The 17,321-nt window shown below is 46.0% G+C and overlaps 1 protein-coding gene across 7 annotated transcripts in view; it reads left to right on the top strand.

Annotated features, from left to right (window-relative positions):
* The first annotated feature begins 4,673 nt into the window (after positions 1–4,673).
* Piezo2 (piezo type mechanosensitive ion channel component 2) overlaps positions 4,674–17,321 on the top strand; it is a 380,980-nt gene continuing 368,332 nt past the window's right edge. For 6 of the 7 annotated variants that reach the window (XR_013046146.1, XM_076555357.1, XM_016003707.3 and 3 more), the window contains exon 1: positions 4,674–5,656. Coding sequence is in view for 6 of the 7 variants with exons in the window: in XM_076555357.1 (XP_076411472.1) it covers positions 5,593–5,656 (64 nt within the window). In the remaining variant the exon portion in view is untranslated. The remainder of the gene's footprint in view (positions 5,657–17,321) is intronic. The other variant, XM_076555355.1, reaches the window with a different exon arrangement.

Raw genomic sequence — 17,321 nt, 5'->3', positions numbered from 1 at the left:
AAGCTCTTCAGGACAAAAATGATGTAATAACTGACAGCCTCTTCAAAGGCTTCAGGAGCAAAGTCACAGAGTGTAGCCAGGCAACCCCAAGATAAAATCTACTCATGATGCAGGCCATAAATAATGAATGGTGGTTTTCATATTTTAGCGTAGGCCACCTGGGTGCCTGTGGTGCCCAAGGCTAGTCACCAACTTTAGCACTGTACCTCCCCCACAAATTCATGATCTTTTCCCCCCTATGTGTTTATTTTACGACAAAACAAATGTATATTTTCTGTTATTTTCATATGAAATCTCACCTTTGCGTGTGCATGCATTTGCATGTGTGTGTGTGTGTGTGTGTGTGTGATGGGAGGATGCTGGTAAAATACAATTCATTTGAAAGCAGTATTTGTTTTGTAGTCCACTTTACAGATGAAATACGGGGCCATTGCCTTGAGGTCTACTAACTAGTTGGAAAGATACTGTACACACCTGTTGGGTGGCTGGCTTTTGAAAGTTCTCGAGGAGCAGACACCAAATCAGCAATCACCTTCCGATTTGGGATCCGTATTATATCATACATTATAATAAAGGCCATGATGTGAATTTTCTGCAGACCCAACAGAAAGTTTGAACAGATGTCAGAGAGAGTGGATTTCATCGCTGATTATTCCGTGGAGACTTTCTGGGGTGACTTCCTAGCAGAAAAGAACAAAAGTACGTCTCCTACAAATCCTTAGAGACTGTCTGGGTCTTTAAAGTTTGAGGGCCTGGAAAATACTGCAGCTGTAAATTTTAAATTGTTAGTCTTAAAAAACTTGTAGCCTCATAATCCTGAGTGACCTCTTGGTAGTTAGTTATAGAAGGCTGGCTCTAAGCACCACCCATGCATACCAAAATCTGAGGGCCTCCAAACGCTTTATAGAAAAAAGCACAGTACTTGCATGTGACCTATTCACATTTTCTTGCCTTAATTTCAAAATTACTTCTCATATCTAAAATGCTACAAATCATACATATTATATTGCATTATTTAAAAATAATGACAAGCAAGAAGCTTGTACCTATTCAGTGCAGACATAATTCTCTTTAAAATAAAATTTAAAAATGCAACTGGTGGTTTTTAGCTATAGGTGCTTTGATCCCGTCCCCATGTTTTCTTAAGTATAAAAGCCAGATCCTGTGTGGCCCTTAACAGAATTAGTTTACAGATGGGTACTTCCCCTTAAAGAAACAATGACAATTATTATGAGAACACAGCAATGTATGCTTCAAAATACAACACCAGCACACAGTAAGGAAAACACATCATCAGCGTGAGAAGGCATCCACTTTCCCTTGGCAAGGGGCGCCACATTCTCCACAGGCTGAGTGGCGCCAATGGATTTTGGCAAGATTCACTGGAGGAAGAAAATGCCAGGTTGACAACTTTCATTTTCCCCTGTGGAGACACCACTCTGTAAAGTTAGCTTGTGGACAATAGCTGCCCTGAACACCCTTTAAAGATGCTCACAGAACACCTGAGGGGTGGGGCTGAAAGAGAGCAGTGCCTCTTGGGTTGATAGAGGAAATTAACATTCGGGATGGAGATTATTTTTCTCTTTACAGATGCTAACACATATAGATATATACATATAGACTAACATATAGATACACACATAAAACACACACACATAACATATATATGTGTGTGTCAAGTAGTATATCCCATGCTATTGCCAGCATATCCTGTGAAAGAGAAGCTCATGATAATTCAGAGATGGGTGCTGATGACTAACAGACGTTTTATAGTGTGCACGTGCTGGAGTGGGGCGTCTGGAAGGCTTGCCTTTAGCTATCTTGAATATTTGCTAGTCCATGAGAGGTGATTTGGGAAAGTGCTGAAAGAGCATTTGACGTCAGAAAGGAGCAGACCCTCTGGAGTCTGAAGAGACAGACAATTGAAGATGCTCCAGTCAGGGGCGGGGGAGGGGGTGGGTGGGTCATGCTGAGCTTTGTGTCTGTGGGAGTGCTTTCAGATGTTGAACCTACCCTCCTGCCATAGCAACGAATCCCTTCTTCCTAGTGGACAGTGGGAGAAGCAGGTATGATGTCCTGGAAGCTGGCTGACTCTGTGGTTCCCGGATCCCCAAAATAGTGGTTTTTTTTTTCTGAATGACATTGTCAATCAATTGCAGCACTAAACCAGATTCAAAAAATATGCAATGTGGCTGAAGAGATGGCTCAGCAGTTAGGAGCACTTGCTACTTTTTCAGAAGACCCAGGTTTGGTTTCCAGCACACATATAACAGCTTACAACCTCTCATAACATTCGTTCCAATGGGTGTGGTGCCATCTTCTAGCCTTCTCGGGCACCAGGCATGCACGTGGTACACATACATACATGCAGCAAAATGCTCATATACCTAAAATAAAAAATAAAAATAAATCTTTACACACACACACACACACACACACACACACACACACACACACACAAGCTACGAATCCTGGTTTCTTTAAGCACTGTGTATACATTTTCTTTATGCAGGTAGCACTCTGTATTAGGTGGGTTTTACTATTTTACTTTTTTTCCCCTAACTGAAACAGTCAAAATCCAAAATCATCAGTAATAATCAGATGAAGGCAGCATTCACCAGTCAAGGTCCAGACATGATCTTCCTCCCTTCTTTGTGCTAAACTTGCAGCCGAGGAGCATGAGTATATGACTGGGAGTGCTGTGTAAGGTTAATCTTCTCAGCGTGGAAATCCAGGGGCACAGGGGGAAAAAGCCACCAGGCAACTGAGATCTTGAAGAAGGAATCCTAAGTCCTTGAAAAATAAGCTGGTCTAGACAACAGGTCCTACTCCTCAAGGACCTGGGAGATGATGAGTGAAAAGGGCACTTGTAAAAATAGTTTTACTGGCTATTGATATTTATGTACCAGCCCATCTATGTGGCAATTCAGCCCCAGAGGGCAGATCTGGTTTGGTGATGATGGTGTGCAATATCCCTTTGGATGCATGTTTTCTGGGTTCTGATATATAAATGAAGTCAGTGAATGGCTCTCTAACTTGACTGTATACCTAAGCACCTGAGAACTTTAAAACTATATGTAGTATTGACCCATACCAGACTAATTAAGTCAAGGTTTCTGGGAGTGTGGAAATGCCTACTAGGATTTTCACAAAGCTCTCCAGGCAGTTCCAACTGTAGCCAGGATGGATTACCTCTATCAGACCTTGTCTAGAGTCCTGGAACTTGCTCTTCAGGGCAGATGTGGGAAGTCTAGTTGGTAGTCACTGTGGCAGAGAAAGCAGGAAGTGTATTTGGTAAGACCCCTGCCGGCCCTGCTGAGTCTCTGTAGGCATCTCAAAGTAGTGATTTCGAGGAAATATAGGCAGTGGTTGGTACAAATGTAGACAGTGGTTGGTAAGGTAAAGCCATAAGGAACATGGAAAATATTCAGAGAAAAAAAGATGCCTACCTTGACACAAAGTTATTTAAAACTAGGGATGCTTCTTTCTTCCTTTCTTAGGATCTAAGAACACAGTATATCACAGCACAATGCCCAGAGCATTTCTTGGTAGTGAAGTAGCTTTTCCTTTTCTCGGGCCTTACTTTGGGGCTCTTGCCTGTATGTGATGTTTCCTTATGATGCCAGCTCATCCAGATGGTCTAAGCTATCAGGCATCTTCTCAGGCTTTCCACTGTTTTTAAATTTCTCTGTATTAGGGAGTTGATGAAGGCATCTGAACTCAAGTTGGAACCTTACTGTGTCTCCAAAGAGACAGAACCGTTTATGCGGTTGAAGTGACAGATGTTATTCAAGAACCAAGAACTGCCGGCTTCCCGTTGATCCACCCCATTGGTCGACCCTTGCAACCTTTACAACCACCACAGGCGGTAAGTATTGCTGGGGAGAGGAAGTCAAATGCTTCCTACCACTGGGATCTAACAGTCCTGAGTGGTCCTCAATCAACATATTCATATCCATGATCACCTCTCTCCTGGTCCCGAGAGCTCTCCAGCACACGCAGCAAAGACTCCATTCTTAAATGTGAAACCAGAGACTAGGTCACACAGGTGTCTCCCATCTAGAACCAGATTTGACTAGGTCTTATCTCTCAAGAGAATACCAATAAGCAAGAAACAAAGCCATGATAAAACCATAGCTCCCTGAAGTACCCAACATAGGTGCAAATCTGAATCTCCACGCTCACTCTGAAAAAAGACCCAAGATCACCCAGAACCTGTTCAGAGTGGCAACTTCTCATTAGGTCAGACGTGGGCAAGGTTCTGGATGAATCTGGCTTCTAGGTCAACACCAGCGAGTAGTGTCAACACAGCCGAGGTGATATACCCGCCAAGGCATCCAAGCTCTTAGCTCTTCTGCCAGGTTTGTACATTTTCCCTTAGGTGTTAAGTATTAGGCTCATGGCCACTGCGCGAGGATGGGATGGCAAGACGCACATGCAGCGACTGTGTGAAGAGCTGCTGGTCTGCGAGGCCAACAGCTGCAGTGGCGTCCAGCGCTAGTCCAGTGCGAGCCAAGACCACACAGCCCACCCGGCGGGGCCTCCTGCTGAGCGCAGGGTGCTGCGGGGACGCGCCCCATGCCTGCGAGCTGCGCCTACTTCTCCAGGCACGCAGGGGCGGGCTCGGCGCTGCTCGGAGCTGCCTTCTCATTGGTCCAGGGACATGCCGGTCCGGGAGTGAGCGTTTGCAAAGTTTCATTGAAGGAGGAGAAGCGCGCGCCCTCCGGGGAGCCGGGGCTGCGTGGCTCCGGAGAGGCTGCTCCATCGCGGGTTGGGGACGCGGGGGTATCTGCACGGCTCCTGAGCTTTCTTTTCTCACTGAAGTCGCGGCTGTGGCGCCGCGCACTGCGTGACTGGGTCTTGGTTCCTGTCCAGGCTCGCGCGGGCGGTTCCTCGCGGTGAGGATTGGACTCGCATCCCCGCAGGCTGGCAGCGCGACCCCGGCGTGTCGGGGATGGTTCTGCGCGCCCCGCAGCTGGCTCCCGGCTCTCCCTGGCCTGAAGCTGGGGGGCGCTGAGGCTGAGCGGAGCAGCGGCTCAGCTATCCGCCCCGAGGCCCGGGCTGGAGGACGCGGCTTCCAGAGCACCCGGCCGTCTTTAGCGCACCGGGAGCGCCGCGGTCCGTGTGGACATCAGAGACCCGGCTGCGCCGCCCAGACACGCTGGCTTCGGAGGGACTCGGCAAAAACTCCTGGCCATCCTTGAACGCCGCCTCCTGAGTAGGCAGAGGACAGCTAGCTTCCTTCATCCCCGCTCCTCGCCGCCCCCATCCCTCACCACTCCCAGAGTGTCCCTCCCTTGGCTCCTTCCCAGGCGACCCCTGAAGCAGCTGCGGCTGGATTGCACACTTCATGGGCGGGCCGCAGGGGCTCGGGCGCCTGGCTAGGTGGCTGCCGAGAGCCCCGTGAGCCGCGGGTCCAGCCCGTCGAGCGCGCCCTCGGGGCGGAGAGCGCCGCGCCAGCCGAGGCGATGCCAGGGTGGCTACGAGCCGCCGGCCTCACGAGGCCCTAGGCAGGCATGGGCCTGACATCCCAACTCTAGGGGACCCCCGAGCTTCGCCCCACTGCTCGGACTAGCAAGGACCCACGACACGATGGCTTCGGAAGTGGTGTGCGGACTGGTCTTCAGGCTGCTGCTCCCCATCTGCCTGGCAGTAGGTGAGTGTGGTGTGCTCACGGAGGTGACTAAAGAAGACGGAGGGGGTCCAGAGGTCTGGGATTCAGTTCTGAGAGCCGGCTGCGCAGTCTGTGTGGCAGAGGCTTCAAGATATGCGCTGTCTGGAGTGTGACAGCCCTGCGCTCTAACTTGGCGATCTAGGGCGCAGGATCAGGGTCTTTTTTAGACAGTTGGGGTAGCCAGGATTGGCACTCAGTGGGGACCCGTTCAGTTGAATTTAGTCTCTCGTGGACTTCCTGTAGAGGAGTACTGACGTGTGTATAAAGGATGATGGTGGGGCTGGGAAGTGATTGTAGACAAACGATTGAACTTTGTTAGAACACTACCCCCACCACCAGCACCGCCAGCACCGCCCGCACCAGCAGCTCCAGCACCAGCATCACCACCCTCCCGAGCGTCCCCAGACGCTCAGCACATTGTGCAACCAGAAGGGGCTCAGGACGTCTCTCCTTCAGCCCTATGCTCCAGCAACCAAATAGGAAGAAGTGAACGATTCCAATAGCAGTAAAAAGAAAAGGCAGGAGGAGCTGCCTTGATGATTCTCTATGCTACCTCCACAACAGCCTCTATTTACAAGGAAAGGGGCTGGATTCTGAGGCTGTAGAGTACCACCAGACCAAACCCCATACTTGCCTTGCCAGCTTTCTCCAGATGTTTGAAGGATTAGAAAATGGGATCTAAAGTCACTCATTGGGACAGACCAGATTAAGAAAGTCCCTTGGGGAGCCTCAGTGATTCTCCCAGGGAGCACCTCCTCCTTCTCCCAGGTGCCTCTAGGGAGTTAGGAGAAGGTGTCAGGTCTGAAGATCACCGCAGCTGTAGGAGGGCAGGAGTCTGCAAGTTTTTGCACTGAGTGTCACATTCAATCCTGGTGCTAACGATGACAGAACTCCAAAGCCCAGGCTTTCTCTCTACCCCTACCAGAGCTAGAAAATACAATGCAATACCAAGCTGTGTTTACAAAGAGATCCTTGCCTTCCCACAAAAGGCAACTGGCTTTTTGTTTGTTGGGTTTGTTTTTGTATCTTGACAAGAGTTAGGGGACTGGGAATTACATTGATGTTATCTGTTCAGGTCATTGAAAGGGAGTTCTGGAGTTTGGATGTCTACAGGAGTCACAGCTTTAGTTAGCCAGAAGCCTCCGGGACACTTAGGTGCCAGAAACCAGGGCTCTGGGGGAGGAGTAAGCAGAAAGAGGCATAGCACCAGGTGATTCTAGAAGAGAAGCAGACAGGCCGACAGGCTGGCATTGACCTGGACTGTGAATTTCCAGGTTCCAAGCAGGGCCATTTGGGCAGTCATCATTATTCCGGTGTGCCGGAGGAGTGTGGCTTTCTGGAAGACCACGGGAACTTCTCTCTCTCTCTCCTAGTTTTGAAAGCAATTCTGAAAAGGTTTCTTTAGGAGCAAGGCACACAGGTGGTGCCACTGTCTCCGTCTCCTGTCTTGATGTCCCTCGCTAGCACCTTGCGGGTTGGGTTTGTTCATTGGGAATAAGTTAGGTCTCAAGTTCACCAGGCACTTTTAGTTTGTTAAGGGGAGGCTCCTCCCCCCCCCAGTGCATAGCCTTTTCGACTCCCCCGGTGCACACTCCCAGCTCCATCTCTGTCTTCACCTACTGCTCTGGGTTGTCTAAGCCCTTGCCTGGGGCAGCAGTTTTGCAGTGACTGTTGGAAGAATTAAACAGGTGGCCATCTACAGCCCTCTGGGGCCACTGTGTGAAGTGACAGCAGGGAGTGGTCCCTCAACTGACTGTCATCTTATCCAGGGTTGGGGCTTCTGTAGGACTCCGATCACTGCTCCTCTTTCTCCAAGTCACAGTGGCTGTGTAGGAGCATTTCCTCTAGACACTGATGATGCACTACTGAAGCCCTTTAGAGGGACAGATGCACTCAGCCATCTAGAGGGAAGTACTATGAGTCCAGAGGCTCCAGGGGGCCTGGGGCAAAGCAAGGGCCCTGCTCCAAAGCTGTGGTCCCAGCTCCATCATGCCTATTGCTTCCACAGCCCCTCCCTGCAGTGCCCCTATGTGTAAGCTTGAGCCAAGGGGTTGGCTCCATCTCAGGATGCAGATGGAGTCTGCTCCGAGGTTGGGACTTTCTTGGGAGGAGCTGGACTTGCAGGGCCACAGGAATAGGATCCCTGGCCCCATCCCGCTTCCTTGCAAGTTTCCTGGACAGCTGAGTCAGTCCAAGGGACTATGGGGGGGGCACCTCCCCTGTTTTACTCTGCACTCCCACACCTCTGTGAGTTAAGGAGATGTGGGAGCATGCTGATGTATTGTGGGTATATGAGTATGTAAGAGTGTATGCTTAGTGTGTGAATACACATGGATAGGTGTTGTGTGAGAGTGTCAGATAATATGAATTAACCCCCCTCTCTGTGTGTGTGTGTGTGTGTGTGTGTGTGTGTGTGTGTGTGTGTGTGTGTGTTTGGTATTAGGTATTGGTGCACTCAGGTTAGCCTATAGTGTGTGACTTCTGCCAGCCTCCCAAAGTCTAATGTTGGAAGAGGGGAGAGAAGTCACTCGATGGAGAGAGAAGAGCTTCTGGGGAGGCTCACACCACGAATCCCTTGCTCGTTGGCTGTTATTTAGGAAAGATGACCCAGGTCCTGAGATGCATGGTACCTTGAATCACTGCCCTCTTAGGAAAATTGGGTAGAAATCACCTTATTTCAACACTTGGTTTCCTTCTACAGGAAATCGAGATTTTCAAGGTTATTGAGAGTTTTTAGGTCTACTTGTTCCCAAGGTGCCACTAAATCAAATGTTCAGATTTCCCTAATATCCTGGGCATGGAGATCACAGTGACCTGCTTGCCATTAGAATCGATTTTGCATTTTCTCCATCTATTTTTATATCTGGGCAAGGCAGCCTTCAAAGCCGAACCTTTATAGACACTCACATATATTTCCGTTAAACCTTTTTCTTTCACAGGATGTTGACATTTTCCTGTAAAAGTGCCCTACCCTTTTCAACTAATGAGTGATATTGAAAATGAACTGCCTTTGTGTTTAGCCCCATGATAAGTTTTTATTTTTTTAAATTGAAGGAATTAAAAGGAAAGTGGTAAGTGATGACGGGTTTCTTGTGTGCAGGTGTTGTATGTTAGCGAATAAACCAGACTATACTAGAATATGCTGTTTGCCATCCACAATGAACCTCTGTTGATAGATGTGTCCATCTCCATAGTCACCGGACATGTCAGATATTTCCAGAATAATCTATGACCACTTGCTAGCCACTTGATTTCTTTTATTTGCATAATATAAAAAAAGAACAACCAAACTCTTTTATAATACACAATCTATAGTAATTGTAGTAATAGCTGAGCATTGACGAGTCCTTTACATATATATTTTATGCTTATTTTCTTTCAGTATGATTCCAATTTCCAACTTAAGCCTTTTATTTTCCTTCTGGTAGTGAAGACTGTTTCCAGGGCCTTGCATATTCTAAGTGCTGAAGTACTGTGCTATATACTTTAGCCTTCTCACTTACCTTGAGGTAGATGACTTGAGGTTATCCCAAGATCAGGAGGGATTAGGATGTGGCCTACTTTGGTTTCTGTTACTGTGATAAACTCCATGACCCAATGCAACTTGGAGGTGGAAAGGGTTTATTTGGCTTATAGGTTAAAATCTGTCGTAGAAGGAAGTCAAGACAAGAACCCAAAACGAGAACCTAGAAGTAGGAACTGAATCAGAGACCACGGAGGAACAATTCTTACTGTCTTGTGCCCACTGGCTTGCTTAGCTACCTTTCTTAGACAGCCCAGGCTCACCTGTTCTGGGGATGGTACCACCCACAGTGGGCTGGACCTTTCCAAATTAGTTAGCAATTACAAAAATATCTCACAGACAAGGCATAAATTAGCCATTAAGAAAATGCATCACAGACAAGGCCACAAGCCAGTCTGGTAGAGGCAAATCCCTTTCCCCAGGTGTATCTAGATTTGTGTTAAGTCGACAAAAACTAACAGCTGGATTAAATCTGGGGCTCCTTTTGATATATGTGTATCTATGGTTTTTAAGGTTTCTTTCTACAGCAAATTTTCACTGTTAGACATCGTTTTGAAATCACACTGTACATAGTCCAAAAATTGGAAAAGAAGCTATTTTTTTATTTGATCTTTAGGAGTCTTTTATGTGATTCATACTGGTCTACTGATTGCTGCTATCATAGCCCTCAGGGGCAGCGAGTTTTAGCTGCTGAAGGATTCATCAAAAGCATTTAAAATACTTTTGATTTTGGTCACATCTTCTCAGCCTGTTTATTATTGTTAATTACTCCTAGAAATAAAAGAGCTTAGATCAGTGATTTTCAACCTTCGTAATGCTGTGACCCTTTAATACAGTCCCTCATGCTGTGGTGACTCCCAGCCATAAAATTATCTTCATTGCTACTTGAAGATATATTACTTCATAACTGTAATTTTGCTACTGCGATGAATCTTATTGTAAGTATCTATGTTTTCCAGTGGTCTCAGGAGACTGCTGTGAAGGGGTCATTCAATTCTCATGGGTCGAAACCCACAGGTTGAGACCCACTGGCTTTGACACTTGCAGTTAATTCTAGAACAAAATATTTCAACTCAGATGAGCATGAGTGACTGTCACTGGAGATGTGGGGGCTGGAGTTCCGTGTAGGTACCTTGCTTTGCAGGAAGTGTGTTTAGTCATAGATTGAGACTAGCATATTGCCTTGGACTGCACTTTTGGTTGAGGACATGTTGCCAGCTGATCATGCCCAGCCTGTGGCCTTTCTATATGATTCTAGGATCATTTTTGTTGTTTTTACTGGTTTCTTCCTCTCTCTTCCTACAAACCAGAGTCGGGAGTACTGCCTTCTGGGTGAGAGTACCTGTACCATGCCTAATAAACTAAGGATGCTGCATTGCATTTGTGAAGCCAGTCAGGAGAACTGGCCTGCCTACTAAGAACTTCCAGACCAGCAGGTAGTGGTCTGGGCCACAGGGAGGCCACAGGAAGATTAGGATTCAGAGCAAAGCAACATAGCCCCTTTGTATCATCTATCATCAAGCCACAAAGATTAGTGTGTTTGTGACAGGCAGTTTTTTTTTTTTTTTTTTTTAATAACCAGGGTTTTCTCAACACAGTAATATAGTGTTTTAGATACCGATCCTCTTATTAAGTAATATAGTCTCTCTGTGATTGTTTTTGGTTATTTTTGTCTTCATGGCCATATGTTCACAGTCCACTTGATGTGATTTTATTTTATTTTATTTTTTTAGTGTGACTCTTTCATTTGTGGTCTTTGAAGTTACATAGTGGTAATGTGTATATTATTATAAATTTTTGCATAAATATTCAGGAGAACTTAGCATGAGCATATCTAGACATTTAAGAGTAATTGATAGAGGCTGAAGAGATAATTCTGTGTTTAAGAGCACTTGCTGATCTTTTAGGGAACTAGAATTTGGTTCCTAGCACCCACATGGGCAGTTCACAACCACCTGTAAATACAGCTTCAGGGAGACCCGATACCCTCTTCTGGACTCCATGGGCACTGACACTCACTTGCGCGCGCGCACACACACACACACACACACACACACACACACACACACACACACACACACACACAAATAATTAAGAAGAAAATAAACCTTAGAAAAAGAGCAAGTCGTAACAATATGAGGAAACTATGTGTGCAATGTATGAGGCAACATTAAATTTTGTAAGATTTGCAGATTAATGTGGGATCAAGCAAATAACATAAAGAAAATGTTCTATTTGGGTGAAGGCTAAAATGTGTTGGAAAAAAATTAAGATTTTTTTTGGGAGGGGTTGGGGGGCTGGGAGTGATTGTTCAGTGATTCAGAACACTTACTGCTCTTCCAGAGGATTGGAATTTGGTCGCCAGCTCCCACATCAGGTGGCTTACAACCACAGTAACTCAAGCTACAAGGGGCCCAAGACCCTCTGCTAGCCTCCTCAGGCACACAGGCGTAGGCCCTGTGCACACAGATACATTTTTAAAAAATGTAAGTTTTGAAAAAAGAAATATCTGACTATCAGTATTGGTGTTTCTTACATTTCTCCCTGTCCACATGGTCATCAAATCCCTCATGACAAGGTACAATCAAATAGAGGAGACCCAAGCATAAGCAGCCTGTGGGGAGAGACACTGACTCGGGGCTTTGAACACTTCCAGACATCCTAAACTGTCCAGTGATTAAGGGGCCCACACGTTTTGCTCAGCCTTGTGTCAATATTTTGTGAGGCTAAGGTCTGCACCAGTTGAACATGTACTCCACCCCTGAGCCACACCTCTAGTCTTTGCTATTAATAAATTATTTTTAAAATTTTAGAGCCATAACGCGTTTTTTAAATTTTTTTTTCAAAGAGTTTTGCAACTGTGTTAGTTAGCTTCCTGTCTCACCTGAAATGACAAACTCACTTGGATTCTGTTTCCTGTCCTTGTTCAGCTGTTCCTGTGGCAGCAGGAAGCGTGGGCTGTCACATGATGCTCATCTCATGGTGGCTAGGAAACAAAGAGAGGGAGAGGGAGGAGCAGGGTTCCTGTATCCCTCACAAAGACATGGTCCCAGTGACCTAACTTCCTCCAACTAGGCCCACACCTCTTACGTATCCTTCTACCGCCTCCAGTTATTCCACAGGCTGGGGGGCCAAGCCATCAATATCTAGACCTTTGGGGGAACATTCTAGAACCAAAGTGTAGTATAGTACACAGTTTACTAGTTTAAGGTGTCTTCATTGTCTCCTCCGTGATACCCAGTTCTTTCCCTTCCCTTTGTGGTAGGATGGTAAAGCTTTGTGGTTATTACCTGCTGGCTTGAAAATTCTGCATTGGAAACAGACCTGCATGAAAGTAGGATTCTGCGATGGATGGACACAGTGGCATGTTCTTGTATATGAATTTTCAAATCTGAAGTACATTTTATAAGAAAGAATTAAGCAAGTGTGTGTGTGTGTGTGTGTGTGTGTGTGTGTGTGTGTGTGTGTATTTTCAGCTGGTGAGTGCCTGGTGTGATTCTATCAGTCATCTGGGGGTTAAGAACTTTTCTAATACTTCCCTTAGGAAGTTATTGATTCCATGACTCAAACTGAGGTGACTGTTGGTCCCCCCGCCCCCCCCCCCCACACACTCTCTGGCCCGTGTTGTTTCAAACTTGAAAGAGTCCATCTTGGCTAACACCGAGCATTCCCCCTGATCCTGCAGGCTTCTCTGCTGTGCGCATGTTCTAGAGCAAGTGGGCAATTCCAGGTGGCTCTTGGCTCCTTACCAGAGCATTTACAAAGAGCCTGTTGTCACTACTGCTTGGCAAACGCAAATCCCACCCACCAAGTGCCTGGATCAGAAGTGTTGTTTAGGCGTGCCATCCATCACTGTTTACATCCTGGTCCACAGGTGTGAACTACTCTGCATCCTCTAAGTCCTGCTGCAGCAGGCAGAGCCTCAAACTCTCTTAGCCTTCCCCTATCTTTACCATGTGTAGAGCTGATGTATATATATCCCATGAATTACCCAAAGTCCTCCAGTTGCCATTCTCCAGAGGAGCAGATTTGCAACTTCTCTTGGGGCTCGGGTCTACTTTTGCCTGAACCGTAGTCAAATCAGGCGGATCACTGCTGTTTTCCCCACCTCCAGCATGGCTGTCCTGTGAGCCCCGGAAACTCTCACTCCTGCCCTTACTGACCAGGCTCTTTTCTCTGGTTGACAGGCTGTCCTTTTGCTTCTGTTCCTCTGACGTCCTTGTGTCCAACGGGTTTCCCAGTGTAATGGGGCTTATCCGAAGCCAGCATTATTCCTCTCAAATGGGAATGGAGAAGTCTGGAGTAGATAACAAACTTGGAAGACATAGGACCCCATTTCACATCAAGGGTCCAGGGCTTGTACTTCTGTACACCACAAATTAGAGAGGGAGTGATTGACTCTGAGTTGGGGACGCTTCACTGTATCAGGCACTGTTGGGTCCAGGGGGCAGGGCCAAAAGGCCGCACTTAGCCACGCAAGGCCAGGTGCATTATTTCTGTTGATGGAGAATCGGAGGCAAATGGGAATGGGGGACAGAGGTCTACAGCAGCCATTGGTCATGGTGTCTTCTAAGTGAATTAGACAGATATCTTCTGAATCTTGACTTGGTCTGTATTAAGGGGAGGATATCTTGTTCACGTGAGAAGTCTAGCTTCTTTGAATCACAAAAACAGAGTCAGAGCTGCAGCCAGTTCCCAGGCATGAGTGATTCACACATCCAAAACTGCTTAAAGGGCTAGGAGGGATCTTGCTGGGAGCCAGTTACAATTGCATTTTGCCTTTCTTACCTTTAAAAAAGAGCTCTCTTCATTTCGAGGGCAAATGTTTGTTCAGTGATGAAATGACTACTCGTTGTCCGTATATCAGTGTGAGTTATTTCCTTTCTATCACCTGGATGCACTTCAGATGAGTGGGGTAAGAGAGGTCTAAGAGGTGAATATGGGATAATTTATGTATCAGGGCACTATTGGGGGTCAGTATATTACTGGGGCTCATTATGAAGACCTCCAGCAGAGAAAGTGGCAAACCTAGGGCTGCATCTACATTCAGGAAATCAAACACATGAGCCATTATTGCACATGGTTTCTGACTTTTATCAGAATTTCAGATTTCTTTGAAATTATTCTGCATAGGCTAAAAGGCTGGGTTGTATGACCACACATCTGGCTTTTTCATGCAGATGTGTGACCTTAATCAAGTTATGGGACATCTCTGCTCTTTGGATATTTTGTCTGCAAAATGAACGGATGATAACTGTAACACGAATTGCTAAATGTTCTTATTAATAAAAAAAAAGTGGACCCAGGTATTGGGGGTGTAAGCTGAAAGATCAGAGAAACAGAACAAGCCACAGCCAACCTCACTTCACCAACTCCTCAGCCTATCCTGTTTCCATGAATCCTCAGACTGAAAGCCTCTGAGTCCTCACCCCTGAGGGTCTTAGTTGAACTGCTTGCTGCTCAGCTCCTGTCTCCTCCTGCCTTATATACTGTTCTCCACCCAGCCATGCCACTTCCTGGGATTAAAGGTGTGTGTGTGCTTTCCAAGTAAAGGCATGAGATCTCAAGTGCTGGGATTAAAGGCATGTGCCACCACTGCCTGACTCTGTTCCCAGTATGTCCTTGAACTCACAGAGATCCAGACGGATCTCTGCCTCCCAAGTAATAGGATTAAGGGTGTGTGCCACCACTGTCTGGCCTCTATGTCTAATCTAGTGTCTAGCTGTCCTCTGATCCCCAAGTAAGTTTATTAGGGAACACAATATATCAGCACAGATAACAGCATTAAGCTCCTAGGAATGCTTCAAGTTTTTGATGGCACTGAATGTCAAGGGCTTTGAATGGTGCCCTCATGTAATGGCTCTTAATATTCTAGACTGAAGCGAGTCATTGTTAAAAGTTAAGGAAATGTGTTGGCTGGTTTGAAGACCTGCTCCCCAAGAGCAATGCAGTTTCATGGGCAGACAACTTAGAGTTCCAGTCAACATTTATGACAGTTACAAAGCATAAACAAAGTTTGGAACATAGGCTATTGAAAGTTGAGCCTGGTGCTGGCCCATACCCGCTCCCAGTAAGATTCACTGGAAGATCCCATGGCTTTGTTCATTGTTACCTTGGATACAATGTGGCAACGGTAACATCCTTTTCTCTTTCTTTAAAACTCCCAGACAAAACACATTACATGGTCCCCACGGCCTCCCCTGGTGCGTTCCTTGTTCACATTCATTACAGTGTTGTGTTTTTAGAACTATACTTTCATGCACCGTCAAGTTCAAGGACTTGTGGTCCTTGTTAGCATCCGGGTATTAAATGACCTAATATGTAGCAGACATTTAGGCTGTCTTTTGAGTTGTAGCTTTAATAACTGAAAAGATTATGTGAGATTATACCCAGGCAGCTGGCCATCAAGGGCTCTAAGAGAGTGGACCCTCAGTCTCATTTTATTTCTCTTGCCTATATCCAAAATATGGATCTAGAGATATAGTCTAGCATCTCCTACTTAATAGTTTCTGAGTTCCTGACTATAAAATTCACAACAGGCTAATTTATGTTCTGTATCTTTCATAAATGAGAATATTATTGTGGTGGCAACTAATATCTGCTACCTCCTGTGCAATAGACAGAGAAGGAAAAACCCAGCTGATAACGTGAAGTTTGACCGGAGTAGCATCCTTGAAGTGCATATTATTTTTTAAAATGCTTTCAGCTCTTCTGGATCCACATACATCGATCTGTTTTCTCTTGTGGTCAAATCCTTTCGGTCAGCAGTTTTGGCCGCAGGTAGAGAAAAGGAGGAAGAAGGCAGAGTTTTAACAAGCTGGTGATTTTTTTTATTAAAACCAAAACACAATGGAAATGAGTTATAATTATGTGCAAGACTGAATGGTCTCACCTCTTTTTTTCTGCTTCCCCAGACTGCACCTGCTTGCTTCCTGCATCTGGCTCTGACGTTGCTGAGGGAATGCAGTCCTTGGGGAAGGGTCCTGCTTGGGTGGTCTAATGAGCAAGTCTGGATCTGGTTAATAGTGAGCCATGTGACTTTGTTCCCTACTCCTCAATGGCTTCGTCTATGGATTATGTTCATGAGTCTCACAGTATTATTTCTGCTCAGCACTTTGGAATGGGAAGGGTGTGGCTAGAAATTACCATTCCCGCTTCAGTTCAAGTGGTTCTGTTCTGTTAAGGGCCATCTTACCTTCACTGCCCTTAAAGCAAGGATGGGGACAGCTGGTGATTTATTTTTAATCATGTAGCTACTTGAGCGAGGATTTTACAGATCCGTTTCTAAAGGAGAGACATTCTGGTTTCGGCTTTTAGTTTTGATGGTCTTGAGTCATGTGGCTTATGCGTTACCAATAATGGCTGAACGTGCAACAAACTGCAGGAACACCTTTGATTTTAAATCAGTAGCATGCATCTTTGCAGACGAAAAGGACTTTCACCATCCACAGCTAGGGTTATACAAAGAAAAAACCAAACTGTTGTAGCAGTAACTGAGGCTGAGTGATCTTGTAGAGGTAGACTTATCTAAGAAAGACTTGAATGAAGAAAGGATATTTTTGAGTAAAATTCGGGATTTAATCAATGTGACATATAACAATGACACCACAGACTTTGAGATCTTTGCTAGGTAAGTCTGTCACCCTAGAAGTGTTGCGAAGGCTACACAGACTCTGCAGAAGTGTCTGGAGTGTGAGCTCTCTGTCCTTTAAAGCCCCACCTCCCTTCCCTCCCCACTTTCAAACTAAATTTAAGCACTCGCTCACACTGGGCTCATCTGTACTTCTCCCATCGGATTTGATGCCCAAAGTCTATCTATCTAGCTGCTAAGCAGCAAAACCTTCATAACTGTGCCAGTACTGCCACTTGCCTGCCTGGCAGCCCTGCTGTGGCACACGGCTCTGGTCACCCATTTTCAGCCAGGAGAGAGGATTACAGATCAGATTACAAGAGTGTGGAAAGAGGGCTTGCCAGAACATGGAGATGTTTTCTTGTGAATCGGTATTTTCCTGAGATCTCCAGTTCCCTAGGACTGTTCATTACTAACCTCAAACCCATTTAGTAATAAATAATATTTAAAGCAGCATCACCTTGGCTCTTGCATTTCTTCGGAGCCACATTGAT

Source organism: Peromyscus maniculatus, chromosome 19, assembly GCF_049852395.1.
Source record: "Peromyscus maniculatus bairdii isolate BWxNUB_F1_BW_parent chromosome 19, HU_Pman_BW_mat_3.1, whole genome shotgun sequence".
Lineage (NCBI taxonomy): Eukaryota > Metazoa > Chordata > Mammalia > Rodentia > Cricetidae > Peromyscus > Peromyscus maniculatus.
The sequence above is the reverse complement of the archived record's forward strand: the minus strand, read 5'-3'. Positions and strand labels throughout refer to the sequence as shown.